General features: G+C 40.9%; 1 protein-coding gene and 1 long non-coding RNA gene across 8 annotated transcripts in view; one reads left to right on the top strand and one right to left on the bottom strand.

Annotated features, from left to right (window-relative positions):
* Positions 1-285: 285 nt before the first annotated feature.
* Positions 286-22653, bottom strand: KBTBD8 (kelch repeat and BTB domain containing 8). 4 transcript variants are annotated; one of them, XM_081184150.1, is made up of 5 exons: positions 22525-22653; positions 21426-21471; positions 15586-15796; positions 12180-13294; positions 286-4920 (listed from the first exon to the last, which is right to left on the bottom strand). In XM_081184150.1, exons 3-5 carry the CDS (start codon positions 15732-15734, stop codon positions 4457-4459), a joined length of 1728 nt encoding a protein of 575 aa, XP_081040276.1. In that variant the 5' UTR covers positions 15735-15796; positions 21426-21471; positions 22525-22653; the 3' UTR covers positions 286-4456. The 4 variants fall into 4 exon arrangements, with proteins under 4 accessions (XP_081040276.1, XP_081040274.1, XP_081040275.1 ...); XM_081184148.1 differs by lacking the exon at positions 22525-22653 and adding an exon at positions 21898-22067; XM_081184149.1 differs by lacking the exon at positions 21426-21471.
* Positions 22366-27120, top strand: part of LOC308581689 — a 31812-nt gene continuing 27057 nt past the window's right edge. For 3 of the 4 annotated variants that reach the window (XR_014005160.1, XR_014005162.1, XR_014005163.1), the window contains exons 1-2: positions 22366-22434; positions 26870-26962. This is a non-coding gene — a long non-coding RNA (uncharacterized lncRNA). Of the gene's footprint in view, positions 22435-25547; positions 26448-26869; positions 26963-27120 lie in introns of those variants that run through there. The other variant, XR_014005161.1, reaches the window with a different exon arrangement.

Genomic DNA, 27120 nt, shown 5'->3' with positions numbered 1-27120 from the left:
GGCCAGATTTGATGAAGTGAACGTGTGTGAGGGCCGACCAAACTGAGCTTTTTAAAGGATTTTACCCCAGGACATATACTGCCACGGGGGCCAGATTAAATCGACCAGCAGGCTGGATTAGGCCTCCAAAATGGACTTTGGACATACCTGTGCTAACAGAACTTTGTTGAGTACCACCCACATGTGAATGCTCAGTTTTAATACCAGACCACAGCCTTCCAGAAATGTGCTATGAACTTAAGACAATATTCATGCAAAACAATAAAAACAAAACACCGGAACCAATCATATTTGAACAGGTTTATTATAAGAAAAATGAACATGACATTAAGTAAAAATGCAAAAGTTGTGCAATTATGGCAAAATGTTTAAAAAATCCACACATTTGCCCTCAGAGGACTACAGTACTTCTTACTAACATACCTGAGCACTGAACTTCTGATGTCAATTCTAAACAGGCTTTGGAACACAAGGAGTTTTGATATTATGCAAACTACATGCACTGCACACACAACGAAGCCAGCTGTAGTTGGGTAGAGGGGCAGCCCATCAAGCACTACCACCACACAGCACCGCTTTTATTTCTGTGAGGCAAAGCACTTGGCGGAGTGTTTCTTCAAATCAAAAAGTTCTGGAATAAAACTTGGATCGTTTTTCCAGCCAGTTTTCCAAAAAAAAAAAAAAAAAAGCATTTAAAATGGAAAAGTAATGTCTCAAGAAGCTAAGCTAGAAGAACAATAAAAAGGGCAGATAGATCAAACATAGCCCTGCAGAGTTTAGCACAATTACAGTTTTGCTGTCTGTTCTCATGCTGTGCAGGGTTCATTTTAAAATCAATTTTTAAAAAGCAAGTTTTATACTGGCAATTTTCACTAGATAATTTAGAAGCATGTAAACAACTAAAATGTCTTGGTTAATATTAACTGCTTAAATTATTCATGCATAAGACTCAGTGTATTTCACCCCCATGGCAAAAAATTCAAGAGTTAGCTTTCAAGCACGCTACGACCAACCCCCAACCCCCCAGTGTGAATGGTTAGACAAAAAAGATCTTTGTATTTAGTGCAGATAAAAATGAAAATTAAGAACAAACCTACTGTAGAATTAACCACAGCATATTCTATACATCACATGACAGGGTCATTTGCTAACTTAAACTATTTTTTTAAAATTTCAAGTGAGATTGACATTTCTACTAAATAAATACAGGAGATTGTCAAAAAGCAGCAACAAGTCTTGTAAAGATTTTCAACAGAACTTTTTTTTTTTTGAAAGACACATAACACCTTCTTTGTAAAAAATAAAATACTAACAACTTTTATGGGAGGGTGCTTCAGAAAGTTTGCAGCTAAGAGGCTTACAACAGCGCAAATATAGCCAACTAAGGATTAAGAAAAGTTAAATATGTGAAAGCAACTGGATATGTGTGAACAGCATCCCCACCATTAACTTCTTTCAGAATTTAGTCACAGCAACTATGCTTAAGACATCGAAGCCTTAGCCTTTTAGAGAAGCACCTGAACTCGCATCTAAGGCATTAGACTGACTGCACCTTACCATTTGAAGCATTGGCTTCATCTTAAACTATCAAGGGAACATTTCACTGTCCTTCATTCTTTTTCCATCGCTATTTCTTAATAGCATGGGCACACAAGACAGCCTTGTCGTGCTGAATGGAAACTGCTAAGCCATTCAGACACACTGCAGTACCAATTCACATCTCCAGTTGGCTACACAGAGACTAAGGTGCAGATTAGATGCTGTAGGCATACAGACTATTTTGCACGCAGTTCTGCAGCACTGCTACTCCACGGATTAAGCATCATTGTGGCAATGTAGAGTTATGAACTTTTGCAAAGAAAAGTGAAGAAAAGCATTAGCTTTTTAGTTACCCAGCCTATATCGTTTACTAGCCTGACATCTCAATGCTGTTAAAGAGAGACAACAATGAGGAAAAAAATATAAACACATCATGACAGATGTGCACATTTTGTCTCTTATGTTCAGGTCACTGTACCTCGAGCACAGTACATAAAGAAACCCAAAGACAAAAGGCTTCTTGCTGAATCTCTGGAAGATGAGGTATGTAACAGAACGAGGCTTTATTGTCCTTTCAGTTTCACAGTTGTGTTCAATGTATTGTGCAAGATTTAAAACGTACAAACTCAAGTGGGATCATGTTAGCACAAACGAGTTGGGGATTGCAAGTTGATACTTACTGAATATTCTAAACGTAATCTCTTTAAACCACAGTTTCACTGACATGCCTATCTATAAAGTCAGAAATAGTTATCATCCTTGGGTATAAGGCCGGTCACCATCTTTCAAAGTGGAACTTAAATTGAATCAAGATGAAAGCAGGGCATGTTTCATTCTTGAGCAACCATGCTCCTCAACCTGTTCTCCCTGGCAAGGTATCGCCAGTAAGAGGTCTACTATTAACGCTCAGATCCTAAAGAGATGTTAACAAATCCTTAGTCACTCCAAATTAAAAGCTCGAAAGTCTTCTTAGACCTGGTCTGTACTTGACATTAAGCCAGTAAAAGAAAAATATCAACTATGGCTTAACATAAATGAGCAGCATGCTTGTACATGGAGCTAATGCAGTGCTTCTTTTATTCTTCCCCCATTTTCACGGTGCTGCTGGTAAGCAACCTAGAGTTATTATAACAACTAAAGACAGGCTCCTTGTTTTCTTTCCTCCAAAATAAAGCAGGAGTAGCAAGCCAGTAACAAAACGTTGGCTTCCAATTGTTTGTTTGTTTAGAGAGAAACCGACCACCAGCCCAGGTTTAGACATCATGACAAACTTGCCTCCCAGTAGCACTGCAGGAGCTCACCAAATGAAATGGCACAGTGCTCATTCCAATTAAGCCAGAGTTTATTTTTAACCATGGTTTAAAACACCAGGGCTTTTGTCCCAATGTACTAGATTCTTATTCTGTTCCAAAAGCTTTTATGTCTGGACTTCCTAAAGTGGCTACCCTTGGAGCACAAAGAAAGCTCAGTAGTGCAAACTTTCACATTATTCCACAAGTAACTGGAGTGCTTAAAATCAGGCAACAGTTAGAAGGATCTGACGGTACTAGCAAAAGCCAGAACTGCTTCTACATTAAGCTGACTGGGGAAAACCATTGTTTCATGAGAATTTGTCAGCTGCAAAGACAAGCACATGCCAAAACGGCAACAGAAGGAAACATAAGGTGATGAGTTAATATGCCATATTTTTTAAGGATGGCTCAGTATTATTTTCCCAACAGCCAGCTCTCACACAATACAATCTTATGCATGTTTACGTGGAATTAAGTTATTCCATGTTCAATGGGGTTTACTCCCAGGTAAGTGGGAAAATATGTGCAGCCTAACTCAACTTATTATGGATGACAAGAGATGTCACAAACTACACTGTTAAGTCTTACTGGAGGGTGGACAAAAAAGTGCATTCAGCGCTTAACCTTCTAAAAGCTGGAAAACTCTCCCCAAACTCACAGACATTAATACTTTGCCTATCCTTATTCTATGCAAGAACAAATTTCACAAGATAAAGTCAAAATAAAATAGAGGCTCATATACAAAGCACTAAGATACATGCTTAAGACTAGAGACATTAATACTAATGGAGTGCTGTAAATTAGCAGTCCCATTTGACCCATTTCAAACTTACAAGTATTAAAAATGTGCTAGCACCATTGGGTTTAAGCCCTTTATGGAGTGACCAATGTGTTCAACTGCTTTTGAAGCTATACATTTAATTGGCAGAAAATGGTTCTTCTGATGCCACTGGAAGTTCAAGAGTAGACACACACTAAAACTCACAGAAAAGGAGCCACCTAATGGAGGCGTTTTTCAAGGTGGTAGCTCAAGTTCTGCTGCAAATTTTGATATTTCTGCAGTAGCTACCATAATTTATAAACATAAATATTTCAGTACCTTTATACATATGGAAGAGGTAAAAGGACCAGGAACTTGTCTATTTAGTGTCACTGAATCTAAAACAGCAAACTAGTGATATTGCCTCAGATTTTACCCGTATTTTAAATAAGTCACTTCAAACTTGCTCTTTTCACTTCAGCTATTCATGTTAGATTTTGCTCTCTGCGTTACCCCAATCCACCTACTCTTGCTTTTAGTCAAACTGTCACTCTGAAACATGATCAAATGACTCTAGCAAAGAAAATGCTGATAATTGCACTTCGTAACCCACACCTTTCACCGCAGGAAAACATCCATTAGGAAACTAAACTAATTCCCTTCTCCCCACTGCAACCTTTAAAGAGCACCCATCCCCATGTAAAAAAACCAAAAAACAAACCACCAACCATTTCAGCTCACATTAAATACTGACAGAATTGAATTGGTTTTTTTCTTTAAAAACAGATTTTTCTGCTACCATTAAATACCAAAGTACTAAGGCCTTTTACCAATGAAAGGAGGAGGGGGTTGGGGACAGAAGAAGTCAAATAACTTTCTGAAGACACTGTGGATACAATTTAGCAACAGCACATTCAAAATGACGTCCAAGATCCCAAAGCTTATCTGGGGTTTCATACACCTTCTGCCACTGGTCAGTAACTTCATCGTACTGATAAAGAGAATTCTTCCTGCTGGTTCTGAAGACGTGTTCTTCAACAGTGACTTGAGTAGCTCGGACAAACAAATGAAGTTTATTTTTGAGGACGACGAGTTTAATGTATGGATTGATGGACTGGTCACATGGGAAATCCCTCTTTCGAGTCCACTTGTTCAACTCAATGTCATAGGCCTCTACGGTAAACATACGCTGATGGTTTCCACAGGTTCCAGCAATATAGTAGATGGAGTTGTTGTAGACAGCTGCCAAACCCTGGATCCTAGGCACAGTCATAGGAGTTAGGAAACCCCAGTAATCTTTTCGAGGATCATAGCAGAGAAAAAATTCTCCTAGGGAGAGAAAGGAAGAGAGACCAAAGCATAAGAACTTACAGTTTGCTCTAAAATGACAGTGGGCAAAGTCCAGAATAAGAGATTTCCCTTTCTGGCTTTCCAGAGGACATCTCATCACAATGTCACCCTAGCTTAAGAGTCTCAAACTTTCAATGCATTTTAAAAATACAATTATTATAGGACTTGTGTATGGTTACTCCACAAGAAATGCTGCTTTTATGTTAGATATCCAAATATATACCTAATGCAACCCAACAACAGAGGGCCACAACCTTCAACATCCCCAACTATCAGCCATGCTGCCAAGGCCTGTTGAGAGTTTGGAATCTAACCACATTTGGAGGGCTACAAGTTCCACAGTATTTCTTCATACAGTGATAAAAAAAACAAAAACAGCCCATCCAATTTCCTAGATAGGCTTTTCTGACTATCTAGGAAGCTGGATGAAACTGAATTTAAATAGTTAAATTTAAACTAAAATAGTAATTGTTATGCATATATTAAACATGCTGGTGAAAACTCATTTATCCCAATTTAAGAGGTGAGTTGCATTAACTTAGGTGACAATCTTTAATGGGCTACCTAAATACTACTGAATTCCATGAACACTGCTGTTCATTAAAACCAGTTATCAGCTTTGTCCACTACAGAGAGCTGTCCATAGCAAACCTATCTGAGTTGTGTGCACTGCCATACTTCACCATGTAGAACTTAATTTGGCAGAAAACAGTTAAGATTTCCACATTAATTCACTTTCAGACATGTGACTCCTGGAACAGCATGCATTTTGCTGAAACTCACAGGAATATCACCACCAACATCATCATTTGGGATACCTTAGTCAGTAGAGCATAAGACTCTTAATCTCAGGGTCATGGGTTAAAGCCCCACGTTGGGCAAAATATTCCTGCATTGCAGGGGGTTGGACTAGATGACCCTCGTGGTCCCTTCCAACTCTACAGTTCTATGATTCTATGATCATCATAATCATGCCTTTTACCTTAAAGTCCCAGGACAGATTGCAAAGAGTACAGTATTGAAAACAGTTTAAAACAACTTCAATCAATAATACCAGTGCAATAACAGTTTGGGTAAAGCTAATACATTGACAAGATAAACCATGCTTTCTAAAGACATTTACATCAACCTTTTGCACTCCATCAAGCTTTTTACTTTTTATTCTGTTCTACATCTACTTATTTCAAGTCTCTTTGTGCTGTTTCACTGCAGATTTAACAGAGACTGATAATAGTGACTTTCCCACTTGCCTGGGAAAGTTCAAAATACTCCAGGTTAACAGGTACTGACCCAGAGTCTCTATTTTGGAGCACCTCTCCAGCAAGGTCTAACCTCTTTGTATCAAAATCAGGCAAATTAGCTTTCAGTACACATGAAGATTATCTAGCTCAGACATAGGCAAACTCTAGCCCTCCAGATGTTTGGGACTACAATTCCCATCATCCCTAGCTAATAGGACCAGTGGTCAGGGATGATGGGAATTGTAGTCCCAAACATCTGGAGGGCCTGAGTTTGCCTATGCCTGATCTAGCTGTACTTTCTTTGTCAGAAACTTTCCAATTTGTTGTGTAAACCACATTTCCAAGTGTTTCCTACCATTGGTAGATGCCCTTTGAATGTTTCCCTATTGAAGTGAGCCCTTTATCTCATTTAATTTCTTGACTCCTGCTAACCTGAGGTTCCCCCATTGGCAAAGCCCTGCTACTAATGGGGATAAGTTGTGTGGCATTTAAGTAGAGCACAGGCAGAGAAAAGAGACTGATTAGTATTATTATTTCACTTGTAGGTTTTCAAGAGTCTGATTAGAGGTTTTATTTTCTGCACCTTTTTTGCATAAGTGTGACTATTCAGCAGGAAGGACACTTTTCTTAGGCTCAGAGGCCCTCTAGAGTCTAAACCATTACTTGACATGTTCTCAGGCAGAGCTGCAGCAATAAAACATTTAGTATTTTGAACAGGAAAGACATTTAAATGCAACACCCTCCTATAAAATAGTTCTCATCAAATTTTAAAATGGTTTAAGTTTCACAACAGTTTGAGGGTTCTAGCAATGCTTGCCCTCTGGTATAAAATCTCTTGACTCCCTTTTTTGCAGTAGGGAGGGGGAATTCGAAGTGAAATTTGCTCAATATAGGAAAAAATGCCATAGTATTATTTCTTTCTGATTATGAAGCCTCTTTACCTTCCGTTATACACCAACTTGTTATATATGGCAAGATATCTGGATTCACTGTTAACTTCACCAAATCTGAGTTTATGTATACGTACACCCTGCCAAACCTACAAATGCACTGGCACAAACAACTGGCATGAATATCTGTAATATCTACTTTAAATACCTGAAAGTGATTATACCTAAGAATCTATCAAAACTAGAAAAAATGAACTTTACTGCCTTGATAAAAGAATTCACAATGCTAAAAAAATCGTCTTAGTTTACATTCTTGTGGCCGGGTAGAGTTTCTTTAGCAAAAATGATGCTCTTACTGCACAATCTTTCTTTATTCAGAGCTTAGCAATTCATTTCTCACGTTAATTAATTGACCAAAAAATACTAAATTTTATTTATGCAAACCAGAGACCTTAACGACCTCATAAAACCCTTTATAGTCAAGAAAGGAGGAGGTATAGCAATACCTAACCTAGAAAGGTAAGGACTTTGCTCCCTTACTTACACAATATTTTTTTGATTTTACAAGGCTCAGACCAGGTCCCATGGTTAAAAAAGGAGGATGATACGTCAAGACTTTATGCATTCACTCCCTTATCAGAAAATGAACAAGACGACATCAGAAGACATTATTAACCCATTTCTAAAATCAGATTTGACCATATGGGAGACTGAAACATTTACCTTTTGATTTCCTTTAGTCCCAAGAACTCAACATTCTTCCTTGTGCACAACAGCCAAATCAGGCTCATTTGAAAAGTGGGAAACAGTGGGATTATATAAACTCAGAATCTTCTACATTTATCAAAAGCCCTTTACAGCTCCAGAAATAAATTTTATATTGGGAGATATACCAGGTGGCTGGTTGGAGATACACATTATAAATTTTCTAAATCAGCCAAATATAAGGATTCAAGCATTACACAGCTTAAGTAGTTTTGAGCAACTACTCAACTCAACCAATCCTCTGGGAAGGGGAATCAACTTCCAACTATATAAAATCCTCACACAATTGACTACCCTTCTTCTTACTTCATGAAGACTAAAATGGGAAAGAGATTTTTGAGACTTAGAGTAAAAACTCTGGGAACAAATTTGGAATAAGCTACCATTTGGCTTCATCTCAATTAGAACTCGAGAAAAGCACATCACTGGTACATGTGCCCAGACAGATTATATGGACTTAATCTTAACTCCAATACTTTGGCCACCTCATGAGAAGAGAAAACTCCCTGGAAAGGACCCTGATGTTGGGAAAGATTGAGGGCACAAGGAGAAGGGGACGACAGAGGACAAGATGGTTGGATAGTGTTCTTGAAGCTACCATCATGAGTTTGACCAAACTGCGGTAGGCAGTGGAAGACAGGAGTGCCTGGCGTGCTCTGGTCCATGGGGTCACGAAGAGTCGGACACGACTAAACGACTAAACAACAACAAAATCTTAACACATCCAACCTTTGCTGGCAAGAATGCAATTTACCTTGCTCTCCAGTACATGTGGTGGTTTTGCCCCAAAATTATTCCCTTTTGGGAAAAAGTTATTCAAACAATTAATCAGATGTTGAGACAAACACTGCAACCAGACCCAAAATTAGCCCTACTTTCTTATTTTACCCCCTAGATTAAGAACATTAAGAACCAATAAAGACCTCATCCTCCATTTATTAAATGCAGCTAATTACTTTAAATGCAAATCTTTTTGAACCCAAGTATGGGGCATCATGCTTATGGATAAATTAACAATTTCACAAAAGGAATATTGATCTGGGGCTCACACCTTCCACACAACATGGTAGCCTTTTGTTAACTTTGTTAAGACAATTGAACTTGGTTTTCATCCTCCATCTACTCATGGAACCCCATATAGATACTTTCATATTACTGCCTTTCTTGGAACGTCTAAAACTGCAACCATCAACTGGTATTTTTCTTTCTTTTCTGTACAACCGCTAAGCTCTGTTTTCCTTGTATGGATATGTTTTATTATTTGAAATTAAGAACCAGTTTTAAAAAATGAAAGATGGGAAACCTTCAGCTGGAGGTTGTCTGCACTCTTAACTTTCATCATGGCCCATGGACAGATATGATGGGAGTGCTAAACCAACATCCAGAGGGCCACTGGACCAAGTATGAAGGCAGCCCTGTTTAGGGAAGTTTTTAATATTTGATGTTTTATTCTGTTTTTATCTGTTGGGAGCCGCCCAGAGTGGCTGGGGAAACCCAGCTGGATGGGCGGGGTATAAATTATTATTATTATTATTATTATTATTATTATTATTATTATTATTATTATACTACAGGTCAAGGAAGAATGAGAAGTATTAGTCTAAATGTCTTTTGCCTAGTCCCAGGCAGCAGCCCCATTGTAATAGGAAAACACAATTTTCCAGGAATTCTGCTTCTTTTTCAACCCTTTCCATCTCACTACAGGAACCGCCTCACTACAAACACTTTGCATAATGTTAGAGTACAGAAGAGGTGGGACTGAACCAGATGTTATCAGTAATAGGGACTTAAAATGTTATGTGCTACGAATCCTCCAAGACAGAAAGGAAGCTACAATACATCTACCTGACCTTTTTTTGCCTGCCCTGCTATTGTCTCTCTTTGAAGCAGCACAATAAAGCTAGGGGGGGAAAGGGGGAAACTGCTGGTGCCAAGTGTGGATCCATTTAGAAAGGGGCATCAAATCCCATAAAAATGTCAGATGCATGTTACCCTACTATTAATTTCAGCCATTTTCACCATCCCATTTCCACACACACACACACACACACACACACACACACACACACACTCATCTTGTTATATTATAGGTCTCCATGAATCTCCAGAACACTCCTACCAAATCCAGGGATTTCCTGGATTAACTAGGTTTGCTTCAATATCAATCACAAGGCTACTCTAAAAGCCATTTCTATAGAGGCAGCCTACCAAGTGATTTGAAACAGAGCAATTCTATTTAAGCCAACGGTTTGGTGACTTGAGGAAGGCTGCTCTGTTGGTAGGGGCAGCACTGGGGTATATATGCATAAGAAGGATCGGATGGATGGATGGAAGATAGGCAAGCAAAGAGGATGACTCGTTTATTCCTTCCCATCCATAACTAATTATTGCTGGCTACCCTTTTTTATGAATGTGCATATGAACTTAGAAAAATGTGGCACAGATTAGAAAGAATACTTGGGGGCGGGAGTGGGAGCAGAAATCACCTGGCCACAGTGATCCATGCGATGGTCACCTCCAGGCTTGACTACTGTAATTTGCTCTATGTGGGGCTGCCCTTGAAGCTGTCCCAGAAACTCCAGCGGGTGCAGAATGCTGCAGCGAGGCTCCTCACGGGGTCTCTGCCATGGGAGCATATTCACCCAGTGCTTTTCAAGCTGCACTGGCTCCTGGTGAAGTACAGGGTCAGATTTAAGGTGCTGCTTTTGACCTTTAAAGCCCTTCACGGCCTAGGACCCTCGTACCTACAGGACCGCCTCTCCCGGTATGCCCCACGGAGAGCCTCAAGGTCCATAAATAGCAACACCCTAGTGGTCCCGGGCCCTAAGGAAGTTTCAACCAGAGCCAGGGCCTTTTTAACTCTGGCTCCGGCCTGGTGGAACGCACTGCCTCGTGAGACCAGGGCCCTGCAGGATCTGATTTCTTTCCGCAGGGCCTGTAAGACAAAGTTGTTCCGCCTGGCCTTTGGCTTGGAGCCAATTTTATTCCCTCCCTCTCTTTCTTTTTTCTTTTCCTTCTCCTCCTGCGATGAGGCATTTTAATTAGGCATTTTAATATTTTAATGTTTCAATATTTTAATGTTGTATTTTAATTTTGTTTTAAGTTGTAATCATTCAGCTTGTTTTTATTATTGCTTGTTAGCCACCCTGAGCCCGGCCTTGGCTGGGGAGGGCGGGGTATAAATAAATTAATCATCATCATCAGAGGCAAGTGCTGCATAGAAGATCCAGAATTTCCTTATACCCAGTGATGCAAGGTTTCTGGGAGGAAAAATCTCAATGCAAATTAGGCTAAATTGCATAAGATAATATGTGCTGATAATTTTCTGAGGCCCTAGAGAGTGACCTAATTTAGTGTTTTACTTGCATTTAACAAAGAAAGCCAACAACTTTGTACTCCCACACTTGTATAATACAGTTGTACCTTGGAAGTCGAACAGAATCTGTTCCTGAAGTCCGTTCAACTTCCGAAGCGCGGCTTCCGATTGGCTGCAGGAAGCCCCATTGGACGTCCAGCTTCCGAAAGAACATTCGAAAACTGGAACACTCACTTATGGTTTTTGATCGGAACGTTCGACTCCCAAGGTGTTCAGGAGCCGAGGTATGACTATTTTATTTGCAACTGGCATCCAATCACTGTTACTAATGAACTTATGAAATGGAATATTTTCCAAGGAAAAATTAAGCACAAGAGAATTCTGACAAATTGTCCATTTTGGCAAATGTTCCACCCCCACATCACTGCTTATGCCTAATCTGACCAGTCTTTTCTGATTGACAGTAACTTCCCAGGTCCTCACACAGTGACAGGTCTTTGCCAGCCTTGCTACCCAAAGTCCTTTTCACTAGTATTGTTAGGAACTAAATCTAGGACTTTCCACATGCAAGCCATGTACTCAGCCACTGAGCTATGACCCAGTCAATGACGCTGCTCACGTTTCCTAAAATCATTCACTTTGTGGTGTGGACAGCAATCCCAGTATATTCTACCATGACTCTTAAGTAATGCAGTATGTTGTAACATCAACTACACACAATACCATTTTTCTCCTCCATCAAGTAATAACTACTGGCAGTATGTGTCAAACCAATGCTAAGCCATGGATACAAACTAGCATTAACTAGTATTACCAAGATAAAAAAGCAGGCAATACATAGGTCACCGAGTAATTAACTTCCCTTTGCCTACAGTTTAGGTGGACATAAGTAGAAACTTTCCTTTATACAACTATAACCCTCAACAAAGTTATTCAGAAGTAAAGGCCTGAATGAGAATTTTTCTGTGAAACGTTCCACTTGTAGATGCTCCCACACATATACCACAGGGACACAAAGCATCTTACCCTGTAAAACATAGATATTGTCTTTATATTCCACAGCATTATGAAACTCCATTGCTACAGGCATTGGACAGACAGCTGTCCAGCAGTTCTCTCGGCCATCATAACACTCCACAGATTTCAGGGAGTTGCGCCCATCACCTTCATACACCCGACCACCTATTGCATACAATTTACCACAGCAATGAACCAGTTTGCAGCCTATTCTGGCACGAAGCAGTGGAGTCTTAGGGATCCATCTATTGCCTGAATGATCATACATCCAGAAGTCACTTTCTGCCCTGTGGTCTATGGAGACCTCACTGCTGCTTGGTCTGTACCCTCCAGCAATGTAAATGTCATTGTCGGGAGACACAAGAATCCCCACTTCCCGCAAATCATTGGGTGGTTTGCATAGTTTGAACACTCTCCCTGTGACGGAATCTAAACAAGGCACTGTTTGCTTCTTTCCTGAGTGTTTGTGGGCAGCATCAAAGCAGATGATCATTTCTGAAGCAGTCATTCCAAGCCGTTGGGTATAGCCATTGGCACTACTTTCTCCTTTCTGTACACAGTTTTGGGCTATAGCCTGTGCAAACATGGGAGGAATTTTCTCTACGAATGCTTCATCCAACAGGGGCATGCGGATGCATTTGGCAAAAATTTCCGGCAAGTGGACTTCTCTTTTGTTGGGTTCGTGTTCAAACCATCTTATAATGCTTTCATAGACATGCTCTTCCTTGTCAACGTTTAAATCATTGCTGTCCAGGATGCTTATGAGTTGGTCCTTCCTCAGTTGGAGAAACTCTTGTTCTTTGGTGACACTCAGGAACTTTTTACGAATGTAATCTTGTGAGCTCACTTTCAGTTCCTGATGCCCATAATGATCAGCAAAGATAAACACTCCAATGGAGTTCTGAGGATCCAAATGACTGATCATGTATTTAGCACACTGGTCCTGGATAGAAGGGATCTGGAAGATACTAGCTGCAGTGAACAAAGCTTGGACATTGGCCTCTGTCAGTGTTACTCTGGAGGTATATGCATAGTTCAGTACTAAATGCATGGACTCTGCTTCAACACCAACAATCCGAACTTCTTTCTGGGTACTCTCAGTAAGGCCACTAGTGAACATTGATCTACAAAACAAAAATGTGCAGAGTTATTTATAAGGAACTACTGTTAACATGCCAACAGTAAGCTAACCTTTGTATTAGCAATTACCTAATCAGTTTGGTTTTTGTAGAACACAAGACACATTTCTAAATCTTACATTGCTGGCTCAAACAATTTACTCAGACAACTGAACAGACTTCTGACTTTTATTGAGCCACCATCCACTGGTGGTATACAAATACGCATGCTATTGCTCAGGGCAGGGATTGCAACACAAGGCAAGCAAGGTTTCTTTTGCAACCACTGCAGTGAATAGCTATATATTATATACCACCTACGTTGCTGTTCCCAGCAGTTCATGCTAAATAGTCTGACTCCTGTGATAATGAATTAAATGTTCTGCTATAGTTGCATATTGCAGCAATGCAACTTTGTGAAGCTGCAATAGCAGACTACAACTACATACATGACCAGAGTAACTGCCTATCATAGACAAGCAGCCACACCCACACTGCCAAGCCTAGGTTCAGCACAGTGAATGACCCTACAGAAAAAGAGCCTCCCACCCCTGATTTAAACGATTAAGTTAATAAAGTTCTTAAGAATACAAGCAGATTCTACTGTTCCAAGTTGGATTAGTTTTGATGCAATATAAAATACTCACGGGGCTTGAAAGAACCAGTTTTGCCATTTTTCTTCCACTGAGGATACCCACAACTTCCTTGAGCTAGGAAGTGTAAGGAGGTAAAAATGGACTGAACTGATTTTCTGTGTAACATTCTTGTAGGAGGAGCTAGCAGGCATAATTCAGCTTTGTTGAAATTGCCTAAAGTCATCTTATTTTGAAACTGTTTACTTTGGTCTGTTTCAACATAATGGGCAAAAAGGGGAAGAAACAGAAAAGAGGCTTCCAGCTACATACCTCTTTATTAGGGATCAAAAAGAAGAAAGGGGGAAAGGGAAGCTCTCAAATCAAAATTGGTATAGTAAACTTAAGGGTAGACAAACTTTCCCAGGCACAAAGAGCCAATGGTGCAAATACCAAATAGGAACTTGGGTGCAGTGGGAGAGTTCTATAGTTTGTACTTTACTTACATGGTCCCCATTTACTCAGTTGCCTCGTTTCATCTCCTTTCCTTCATCAGCAATTTCAGACTGGACAGGAATAATGCATTCCTGTTTGTCTGCAGTTTTGCTCAGTGACAAACCCATGAAGGGATAGAGAGAAATGTGGTAGCACTGGTGCAGAACCTGAAACTGGCCAGAGATCTTAGGCCTGTTTTGTTTTTTTACATGGATATACCTTCTCCAGACTTTTAGAGTGGTAGAACAGCTTGGTGGACAAAGGAGGAGACCCTATTTTCCCTAACGGAAAGCAGCCCTTGGCATATTTTTCTTGGTTTATGTTTGTTGCTGTTCAGTCAGAAGCCTTATTTTTTCATGTGCTATGACCTAACAACTTAGCACCATAAACAAAGCCTAGGCATGATTTCTGTCAACCAGGCTACTGTCTTTCCATTCTTCAGCATAACACAGTGGCATGCAAAGTTTGCTGGAATGCAAGCAAATATAGTTCCATTCTTCTAAGCATGTGCAATATTTTTTAAATAGTGTATTTGTTCGCCTTTGGGAAGAAGGGCAAGATATAAAATCAAAATAAATAAAGAAATAAGGCTATGTTCACTGTTGCAACCTATCTGAAATCACATTACACCAGCAACCAATTATAATTGCCTGAGAAACTCATTACTTTTAAGCAAAAACTGTCAATGATTTCTTTTTCTTTTCAATGTATTCATTACATAGTCAACACTAAATAACCCAACCCAAGTACTGAATACAACCTCTTTTTTGCCAATTCCATACCTGTCAGATTGAACATTTAAGTTGTGATCACTATACGTTTCCCTAGTGGCAAAACTAGACCTCCGGATATAGGGCAGCATATAAATTCAATTAATAATAATAATATTAATAGCGGCCTCACTCTGAGCATAATACAAGGCCGAATGTCCAAGGCTGTAAAGTCTCTTGCAAATTAGCAATACTTCATACATTTATAATACCACAGTCTACCTCATTTATTCAACTGGTTAGCAGAACATCTGCCTGGAGAATAGGTTGGTGAAAATGAATAAATCACATTTCATATTGATATGGAAACATGATTAATCAATCCAGAAGTTTGTAATGCACAAACTTCTACTGCCATTATTCCTAAACCTTAAACGATTGTCTGCACATTAATATTGAATGCAACAGCTAAAATATAATGAATGGAACATTAACACAATGCATTGCTCTCAAAATGTACCTGAAGTAAGGACTGATTGCAGCAAGAACATTCCGATGACAAGAAAAAGTTTTCCCATGATCTACTTCCACCACAATATCTGTCAGCTGTCTTTCATCATACATTGCTTTGAGCTGCTGGAGAATGCTACAAGCATGGGAGGGATCCATCCCAACGCTGGCTGTGCTTGAAACTGGAGTGCCATTCAATATTTGTGAGAACTTGCTCGGTTCTGGTAAAACATTGAAACAGATAAAAACTTAGCACAGAGTAAAAAGAGAAGACTCGCAATCTTCTTGCATGTTTTCATGGATCAAGAAACGAGTCGTATTTTATACGTTGTGAACACTAGTTCTTACACCTTGAAGGAGACAGGAACAGATTATTAAGATGCCTTCCCAAGACTTCACACAAGCTACAACACATACTAGGCATTACAGATTTCTTTTTTCATCAGTCACCTTGTGGTAGAATTCCATACATCTCTTAGGCAAGAGATTCAGTACACATTAAACCATGGTTTAACATTACATGGATGAGCATGAACAAGCCCAAGCAAAGCATCAGCCTTGCACTCCCACCCACTCACATCCCTGATACAACAAGAACTGCAACTTTTGGAAGTTTCACTTTTCAGTGATCCCAGCTTAGTGCCACATTCGAACCACACATCTTGTTTTAAAGCGAACTCTGGTAAATTTAGTAACACACCAGCTTCTTAACCCATCAGCACTTCACTGATTTAGCAGCAATTCAAAGGTTGGCAAATGGTTTCTTCAAAGTACTATTCTGTGAATTTTCTAAAATTAAATTCCTGTACTGAAATAACTGAAACCATTGTGGACTTTCATTTCTTCTTAAATTTGGGCAATCCTTTCTTAATTTTTTAAAATCATATTTGCATGGTAGCAGTGCGACTTTTGCAACCCACCTCAGGTGTTTTTGTACTTATCCCAGTGTATCTATAACTGAAACACTCACAGACTTCCAATAACCACACCAACTGGAATTGAAAGCTGTTTTATATATTAGACATAGTGACACTTTCTCAACAGAGAAGAATGGGCTGGATGAATTTTCTACAACTTTTTAAGGACATGCCAGAGTTGCCTCACATCAGCATCTAATAATAGGATTAATTAAGAGGGCTAAACTTCCATTATTACAGAACGACCAACAAAACAGGCATTAAGAACATACTACGCCATGCAAAAAAATTTAAAAATTAAAGGTGCTCTATAATAATGAAATCTCATTTTTGTTTTGAAAGCTACAATTTTAACCATCCACAAAAATTTCAGAGAGGAACGCTTCAAACATCTTCTTCATCCTGTCCCCACAGAACACCAGAGTTCTTAGGGTTCAGATTTACACTGAATGAAACCAGGGTCCATTCTTCCCATATAATCAGATACTATGAACCAGTAATCTTCAGCTGGTGAACAGGACTATGCAATAAATCACAATATGTTGAATTGTATTGAAATAACATCATTGTAAGTGTTTCAACAAGGCAATATACCATTGAACAAAAGCTGAAGAGTTACCCCATGGGGTAGCTCAGCTGAACCATACTTTGCAGATAATTTGCAGGCACTGTCTCCAGCATTTTTTGTTCTCTCCCTCCACCCTCCTAACCAATAAAAATGACAATAAGCCCTCACACAGCAAACCAGCAAACTCTTTCAGCTTCACCAGTATCTTTCCACCTAGAGCTCAGCTAATCATGCAGAGCCTGCAAACAATTCCACAGTTAGACAATCAAAGAGGCAAAGTAACCAAAGAACTGGAAAGCACTTCTTTCTTTCCTCACCAGTGAAAAAAAGAGGAAGAGTTTTTATTTTTATTTTCTGGAGGTGTTTATGTTGTTGGTTCCCCCTATATAGCTTTCTTCCATATTAAGAAGGGTGCTTTTCTGAATGTAAAGGAGACTCGCTTACCCTCCCTCCCTCCGATAAAAAGGGAGAATTGGTGGGATGGGGGCTTTTGAGGGGGCCTTCTGGGGGGGAATGGAGGGAAGAAGATTTAGCTGGCTGCCTTATGATGAAATGGGAGGTTGGGTACTGTGTGAGAATGATGAGGAGGGTATTTTTCAGTAAGCAGTGAAAGCAAATGTGTGTCTACTCACAAGCAAGCCCTACTGAATTCAATGGGGTTTACTCCCAGGAAATTAAAAGTTTAGTTTAACTCAGTGAGACATGCATGCAGATTCCACTTAGACCTCTGAGTGAGGAAACAGATGCAACTTGACTAGTAAATCACTTAAACTACTCATAAATTAGTTGAAAATATAATATATAGACGTTTATTTAATATTTTTATTAAATCTACTACTTCCTCCACCACTCCAGGGAGCCTGGTGAAGGCCCTCAGCTGCTGCAGGGAAGTGCAGTGCACCCACTACGAGGAGGTACAGCAGGACCCTCTGCTGCCACAGGGAGGCACAGCAAAGCCCGCTGCTGCTGCTACGGGTAAGCAGGGCACACCCTCCACTGATGCAGGGAGGTATGGCGAGACCCTCTGCCACCGCAGGGACAACACCCTCCATCACTGTATATATCATGATATAAGTGAAAAGGTAAAGGACCCCTGAATGGTTAAGTCCAGTCAAAGGCAACTATGGGGTGCGGCGCTCATCTCGCTTTCAGGCTGAGGGAGCTGGCGTTTGTCCACAAACAGCTTTCCGGGTCATGTGGCCAGCATGACTGAACCGCTTCTGGTGCAAGGGAACACCGTGATGGAAACCAGAGCGCACGGAAATGCCGTTTACCTTCCCGCCACAGTGGTTCCTATTTATCTACTTGCACTGGCGTGCTTCCGAACTGTTAGGTTGGCAGGAGATAGCATGAAATTTAGCTGGTGATATATTGTGATGTTGAAAACAAGGTATCACCCATCCCTACTGGTGAAACAGGATCTAGTAACATTCATCTGACCTAAGGTGGGTACAAAATTAGAGCTACCACAGTACAAATTTAATATAGAAAAGGTCCCCAAATGCATGTCTGGGCTAAAGGTGGGTCCCAGGTCTGAAAAGGTTGAGAACTACAGCTCTAAACAATTTTTAAAAATCACTCCATAATTATTAATCACTTTACACAAAGCAGTCAAACAAGAATCTCAACCCCTCTCATGCCTTCAGCTAAAATGAAGCTTGTACAATATATACTTGGGAATGAGAACATTATGAGACTCCACAACAATGTAGATCTACTGGATGTATTCACTTCACTATGACTGCATTATTTATCTGTGCCCTACCATTCATTCATTTGCTGTTTACAATGCCCAGGTCATGAATATGTTTTCCTATTTTCATTAAAAAAAAATTTTTCTTCATAAGCGGAAGAACTTAGAAATTGTAACTGAAAAAGTAGATCAGCAGAATTAGAAAATGTAACTAATGAAGTAGATCAGCAGAATTAAACACCTGACTGATAAACACAGGAAGATGCCTTATACAAAGTCAAAACAATGGTCCACCTAGCTTAGTATTGTCTACTGATTGGCAGCAGCTGGAACTCAACTGATGCTTAGGGGCCTTTTCTCGAAAATAATCAATTTCCATGGGGGATGCGGCCAGTTGCTTAATCTCTATAAACCTTGCACTCTGTTGTACTCATGCTCTGTCCCTGGACTTCCCAGTAGTATCTGAACAGCCACTGTTAAAAGTAGAATGCTGAAACAAGAACCTTGGCCCTGACTTTTCTTAAACTTAAAATAACTACTAATTCCTTCATCATGCCAAACTAAGCATTTCTGTCAAAGCCAAAGACACCATGTTCCTAGCTCCTGCACTGCTAATTTTTTTTAAAGGGGGGTTGGGGACAGGGATAAGATGTTAGTACTGAGGCAACTAATACTAGGGCAAGGCGATTGATGTAATGGTATCAGTTTGTAATCCCCAAAATCAGGAATTTGTATTAAGTGCAGCAGAAGTAATACATTTTTAAAACCCCAACAGGCCATAATAAGACCTCCCCAGGCATTATGTTTGCTTGTCTTCCTCATATTTATTGAAAACAGATAGCCTGATTATAAGGTTGGAAGCAAGAGTTGGGTTTTCTTACCTTACTCCTCTTTCATCTTTAGCTCCAAGTCAGAGCTCTCTGTGTATTAGTAGAGTTTCCAAATGCTTAGATACAAGTATCCAACCCATTAAGAGTACAGTGGTACCTCGGGTTAGGTACTTAATTCGTTCCGGAGGTTCGTTCTTAACCTGAAACTGTTCTTAACCTGAAGCACCACTTTAGCTAATGGGGCCTTCTGCTGCCGCCGGAGCACTATTTCTGTTCTTAACCCGAAGTAATATTTCTGGGTTAGCGGAGTCTGTAACCTGAAACATATGTAACCTGATATGTATTACAGCAGTACCTCAGGTTACAAACACCTTGGGTTACAAACTGTGATAACCCGGATGTGGTACCTCGGGTTACAAACTTTGCCCCAGGATGAGAATGGAAATCACACGACGGCAGCAGCAGGAGGCCCCATTAGTGAAAACACACCTCAGTTTAAGAACGGTTTCGGGTTAAGAACGGACCCCCCGAACAAATTAAGTTCGTAACCTGAGGTACCGCTGTAATAAGTGATTTGCAGTTTTGGTTCATAATTAAAGCTTTAATCATATGCCACTTCTGTACTATGAGAAACAATTCTGTACTGAGGAAGCAAACCTGCTTATGATTTATCACCACTCAATGCTGGCTAGAGCAAAACTTCATATGGATTGGAAATGGGCTAATGTTTGTAACCAACTGACAAAAATAAAATAAAAGCCCTGAAAGACCTATTATGCATTTTACCTCTGTGATAAGATCTAAAAAAAACTGACATAAATTGCATTTAATCTAATTATCTTTAAAATCTATGCCACAACCATTAGTACATAACGAAAAAAGACAACCAAGCATAAAAATCTTGCAAGGAGTGCCAAGAAAAGTAACAATTAAGCAACCTTTTGTTAAAGCAACAAAGCAAGCAGAATTCCCAGAGGGGAAGATTGGGTATTTAAACATATTACAAATCCCATTCTACTATCAAAACACTCTTAATCTAGATACTTCTGCTTCCACTATAAAGTCTGAGAATTCTTACATGGTACTTTACCTATCTCTTGCACAGTAACTGACTTATGCTGCCCAAGTTTTATGTCTGCTGAGACAACCACTCACACAAACTTTCAGTCTTTGAAGTTCTGCCCTATCGACCCCTACAAGGCGCCTCTGAAGAGTTTATTCCTGATCTCTTCCAGCATTTGTGGGTCAGGGCTGGTTTTTGGGAAGATCTCTCTGCCTTGCAAATTTTTCATTCAATATTTTAAGGAGATGGCTGGTGTCAATTTGTATGCTATATTGTATTGCTTGAATACCACATGTGGCTGAGGAAATTCAGCCAGATGGGCGGGGTACAAGTAATAACGTTGTTGACTTTTTGGGAGCCTTTTTCTTCAAAAAGTGGGACAGAACTTTAACATGAGTCCACAATTGCCTGTTCTTGGAAAGCCATCCAACAATGGAGACAGTTTGGAAGGTGTTCTACGTGCCCAGAAAGTGCAGCTTGAAATCACAGCCAATCTTCATGATATAGTTGGGGGTTGGGGTTGATAATGCTTGCCAAGCAACTATGGCAACCGCATTTTGTAGATTCTTGACAATAACTGAACAATGCCTTCTTTTTTACACATAGATATGGCTAAGGTATGCCTTTAAGAACTAACTCACAAAGGTTTCTCATGTTTAGCAGCAATTTATTTTATTTTATTTTTTAAGAAATGTATCTGGGAATTCTGCATTTGATAGTGAATTCATCTACTGCCTCAGATAAGTGTCTAATCATTTAATGATATCTAGTGCACTCACCAATTGCCTCATCCAGGTCCTCCCTGTTTCCACATACCCCAGGACCCTACAGAGGAAACATACCTTCAAGCTACTTAACTCAATTTACATGTACATTCATAACACAGACACACTGCATATTGACAAAGTCCTATGCATTTCAGCTATACATCCTCCAAATCCAGACCCTGTTGCTCACAGACACTGGCATGTGCGCGCCAGAGATAAGAGATGTTTGGAGAGGATTCTTCTAATTATTATCATTTTACACCACCCCAGCACCCCCAGCCCTCCTTCCTACACAACAGGAAGCGATCCCTCTTCCAAGATGGCAACTGTGGCGAGTCAGACCCCACCCACACCCACCCCAAAACCCAAGGGCCACTTATCCGATTCAAAAACTGCCTCCGTCCTACACACACGAATGCTTAAATGAATTAAAAACCTGTCTAACTAACTGGGGCTGCTAACCTACACACACACACACACTTACCTGCCAGAAAGCCCTAGTGAGCACAGTGGGGCCTATTTCTGAATAGGGGGGACGTGCATAAGGCTTCTTGGCTGACACCTCCCACACTTGTCTATACCCAGCTAATAACACACACACAGCACAAGGAAGTGCCATGGGCGCTGATGCGTCTTAAGTTGACAACCTTTCCCAGCACATTTGGACTTCGCAAGTAATATAATAATAATAATAATAATAATAATAATAATAATAATAATAATAATAATAATAATAATAATAATAGCAGCCCACAACACCAATCTCACAAAGACTCCCCCCCCACATATAATCAGCAACGGCCCCCCCCCACTTTGGTGCACCCCCACCCCCCGCAATACCCTTGCAATGGAACTGCTGCCCGGCCCCTCCCAGCAGCCAGGCCTCGAAAGCCCCTCGCGGACTACCTCGCGCGCCCACCTACCCCCGCCCCGCCCCGCCCCACGCCATCCTCCTTCAGGGCCCGGCCCAGCTGCGCCCACCTCCCACGGCAGCCATTCTGCGGGGCGGGCGAGGGGAAGGGTGAGTGGGTGGGCCCACCACGAGGCTGAGGGGGGGGGGGAGGAGGAAGAAGAAGGGGGGGGCGCCGAAGCTTCTCTCTCACACACACACCCTTTATTGCCTTCCTCGGCTACCCTCCCGTCGAGAGCGCCGCCAGCGCGGCCTCCAGTCGGCTCCGCCAAAGGACGGGCTCCCCCGCCCGCCCTACTTCACAGACACGCCGCACGCTCGCGAGCGCGGATTGGCCGGCGAGCGCTCGGTCGCCGCTGGGAGTTGTAGTTTTAATATGTCTGCGCGCGCGCGCGTGCGTGTCGTCTGCGTTCTGCGGGGTTGGGTGTGCGTTCTCCGCCCCAGTCGCAGCCGCGGGACTCCCGCGCAGTGCACCTCGGGAATCGTAGTTCTGAAGTGAACGCGCGGCTCTTCGCCAAGCGGGTGGCTCGCTGCTCTGAGGAGATAATCCGCAGAGGTCGCGGTGGATGATTTGAGTGTGGCCCGGTATATGTTCTTCGGCCACGGCTGGTGCTTTGGATCAAAAGGGTGCGGTGGTTTATTATTGCTGTCGTTCGTATTAATTTTATTTTATTGGTTAAATTTGTATACACCGCCCTTCATCCCAGGATCTCAGGGCATTTCACAGCATTATTAATTTTATATACATAAATATGACATTTATGCTATATGTGTGTGTGAATATATAACACACACACACAATATATTTGTCAAGTCCACAAGTTTACATAGTTTTAATAAGATAATACATTTTTCTGCACATGGAAATGTAAAATGTAAGTTGGAGGCTTTTGCTATTCCTAATGAAGGTTTTCTCCACCCCCATCGCTCAGCCCAGACACTGAGATCCAGCACCGAGGGCCTTCTGGCGGTTCCCTCACTGCAAGAAGCGAAGTTACAGGGAACCAGGCAGAGGGCCTTCTTGGTAGTGGCACCCGCCCCGTGGAACGCCCTCCTATGTAAAAGAAATAAACAACCATCTGACGTTTAGCAGACATCTGAAGGCAGCCCTGTTAGGGAAGTTTTTAATAATAAAAAATAATAATAAATTTTTATTTATACCCTGCCCTCCCCAGCCAAGTCCGGGCTCAGGGCGGCTGACACCAGATATAAAAACAGATTGATTGAAATACAACTTAAAAACAAAGTTAAAATACAATATTAAAACATTAAAATACAATGGAATGAGGTGTGATGTGATGTGTGATGTTTTATTCTGTTTTTAATATTTTGTTGGAAGCTGCCCAGAGTGGCTGGGGAAACCCAACCAGATGGGCAGGGTATAAATAATGTTTTATTATTATTACAGTGGTATCCCGGTTAGAAACACTTCAGGTTACAGACTCCGCTAACCCAGAAATAGTACCTGGGGTTAAGAACTTTGCTTCAGGATGAAGACAGAAATCGTGCTGTGGCGGCGCGGCAGCAGCGGGAGGCCCCATTAGCTAAAGTGGTACCTCAGGTTAAGAACAGTTTCAGGTTAAGAACTGACCTTCAGAACTAATTAAGTTATTAACCCGAGGTACCACTGTATTATTATTATTATTATTATTATTATTATTATTATTATTTTCTGCTAGTGAGTTGAGTGCATCAAGAGTCCTAGAAGAAAATAGGGATAGTTTTCAATGCAGTGTTCTTTTTCCTTTGGCATAATAGTAGTGATTGCTGTCACAACGTTTTAGATAACTGCTGCAGGTGCTGCATCCTACTCATCCTTGGAGGATTTGGTTCTATTTGACATCAGGGAGGCACCTTCGCTGCACGCTTTCCAGCACCTCAGTCAGTTAGAGCGTAGTGCTGGTAATGCCAAGGTTGCAGGTTCAATCCCCAATGGGACAGTGGCACATTCTTGCATTGCAACGGGTTGGACTGGATGATCCTCAGGGTACCTTCTAACCCTACAATTCTATGATCCTAAAAACACTTTGGTTTAGGCAAGCCAATCCAGACATATGTGATGTTGACCCGTGTTTTAAACTGGTTTTTAGTTTATCCGTTGATTTTAATTAATTTTGTGTGTGTTTAAATATCCGTTTTTAACTGGTTTTTTAAACAAAGATGTTCTGTTCTTTTTTGTAAACTGCTTTGAGGCTTTCTTAAAAAACAACAAACCAGTCAAGCTAAATATACATTTTGTAAAATAAATATGTAAAAATAAAGCTGGGCCCAAAAGGCTCCCTTTTCTAGATCTCTGCTCACGCATGAAAATTATCAGGACTGACCTGCATGCTTACCTGAGAATAAGCCCTATTCAACACAGTAGAATTTTCTTCCAGATAAACATGCATAGGATTCAGCTGCATATGGCCTTGAGATAGCCACTGTATTTCAGTTTAACCAGATCAGGGATGCTATGAGGAACCAGATCAGGGATGCTGTGAGGATCGACTGTGCTTTGAAACTTTCAGATATAAATAAAATATAATTTTATTTCAATAATAAACAGGGCCCCTTCAGGCATCCTTTTTACTGTGCATCCATGATGATTTATGCTCATGAGGGTAGTTATTTGTGATTCTGCTTTTAATACTGTTTGGGTATGCAAAAGCTTTGGGATCATTTCATTTCCAATTGGTGCATGTCTTGTAACTTCCTGCTGAAATCCTATAGCTTTTCATACCACAAATGTTTGAGGGCTTCTTTGTTTCTTTTCATCCTGATTTTGTTGTGCATAGCAGCTGTAAATAAGTTTGGTTATTTTAAAGCATTTATAAACTGCTTAATGTTTCCAAAATCTCTAAGTGGAGTACAGTCTAAAAAACAAAAAATATATCATCACAGTATTAAAAGAACAAAAACACAACCAAAACCCATTAAAATAGCCATATAAAAAGGTAAAGGGACCCCTGACCATTAGGTCAAGTCACGGACAACTCTGGGGTTGCGGCGCTCATCTTGGTTTATTGGCCGAGGGAGCCGGCGTACAGCTTCCGGGTCATGTGGCCAGCATGACTAAGCCGCTTCTGGTGAACCAGAGCAGTGCACGGAAACGCCGTTTACCTTTGCGCTGGAGCGGTACCTATTTATCTACTTGCACTTTGACGTGCTTTCGAACTGCTAGGTGGACAGGAGCTAGACCAAACAACGGGAGCTCACCCCATCGCAGGGATTTGAACCACCGACCTTCTGATCGGCAAACCCTAGGCTCTGTGGTTTAACCCACAGTGCCACCCGTGTAATAACACATAAAAGCAAATAAATGCAAATAAAACACAGAATCAGAAGATTTAAACACATAAAGCCGGGTACAGTCTTATGGGTTAGGGAAAGTCTGGGCAAAAAGGTATGTCTTCACAAGACATCTGAAGTGACTGGTGGTTGCTACTTCACATATGGCAAAGGTAGGTGCAGAGACGACAATAGAAAATGCCTCTTTTTGAGCCAGCACCCTACTGTATTAACATTGGGTCGACATCTTAGAACAGGGGTCAGCAGACTTTCAGCAGGGGGCCGGTCCACTACCCCTTAGCCAGACTATATTTTGAAGAAAAAAATGAACGAATTCCTATGCCCCACAAATAACCCAGGGATGCATTTTAAATAAAAGCACACATTCTACTCATGTAAAAACACTAGAATAACTCATCTGGTATTCTGTACTTTGACTGGGGCAGGTGTGGGGAGATTTGCTGACCCCGCAAGGAGGATTGGTTTCTAGCCGGCAACATGGGGGCGGGAGAGATGTCTGGCGCCTTCATGCTCTTGATGATGGGCTTCCCAGAAGCATTTGGTGAGAAAGCAGCATGCTGTGCCTTTCTATGCTCATTTAGCTATATTTTTGTTTTGCTTTTGTTTTATGTATTCAAAACTATTTTTTTAAAACTTGCTGTTTATTGTACATTGCCTTCAGTTCATGTCCAACAGAAATATCACTAACACATTTTAAAAATAAATGCTTAAATCTAGCACATGAAAGAATGCCAAAGATGGGATGCTCTTGCGCATCTGTAGAGTGCCTTGCCCTAGTTCTTGGGTAACTCCATTATTAGCACACCTCCATTTTTAGCAGGAGAGGCTTCCAGGTGCGTGCCAGTATCAGACAGGCTCCTGATGTGAAAACCTTAAGCACTGACCCTTCCAATGTATTATTGACAACCTAAAGAAACATTCAGAACCAGCACCTTTGGGGAGTGTGGCAATGTGGTCCCATTTTTACTTTAAGAGGACGGCTTCAGCCTCTCTTAGCAATTATCAGCAATGCCCAGGCTTCTTTTCGATAATAATACCACATAACACGGGAATGATAGCAACTCTGATGAGAGAGCTGTAAAAGAAAATAGAACCTCACTTCTGCAAATCGATTCTGCTGGTTTCCAATTTCCCCATTCAGCATTGCTATGGGCTGTGAAATTGACCAGCGCTGTATAAAAATGAAAGTGGAGGAAGAATACCTACAACTCCTACCTTGTAGCAAATGACATTCTTGGATATTTGTCCTTCTCAGCCGGCGGGTCCTGCTTCCCTGAAGCCCTCACTGTTTCCTATCTCCTGCTGCAGAGGCTGGCTGGATTAGTGTGCAAAATGAAGCAATGAAATGGTGAGTGTTGTCTAATACAGAGATGGATAATTTAATCTTGTCTTTCAGAAAGGAAACTTTTCTTCTCACGGTAGATTTCCTTTGTAACGCTTCTGACTTGGATGCAAGGGGATGGGGCGGGGAATTATAACCACCAACTAGATTTTTATCTCCACCTC

The sequence above is a fragment of the Podarcis bocagei genome (genome assembly GCF_964188305.1).
Source record: "Podarcis bocagei genome assembly, chromosome: 2".
Lineage (NCBI taxonomy): Eukaryota > Metazoa > Chordata > Lepidosauria > Squamata > Lacertidae > Podarcis > Podarcis bocagei.
The sequence above is the reverse complement of the archived record's forward strand: the minus strand, read 5'-3'. Positions and strand labels throughout refer to the sequence as shown.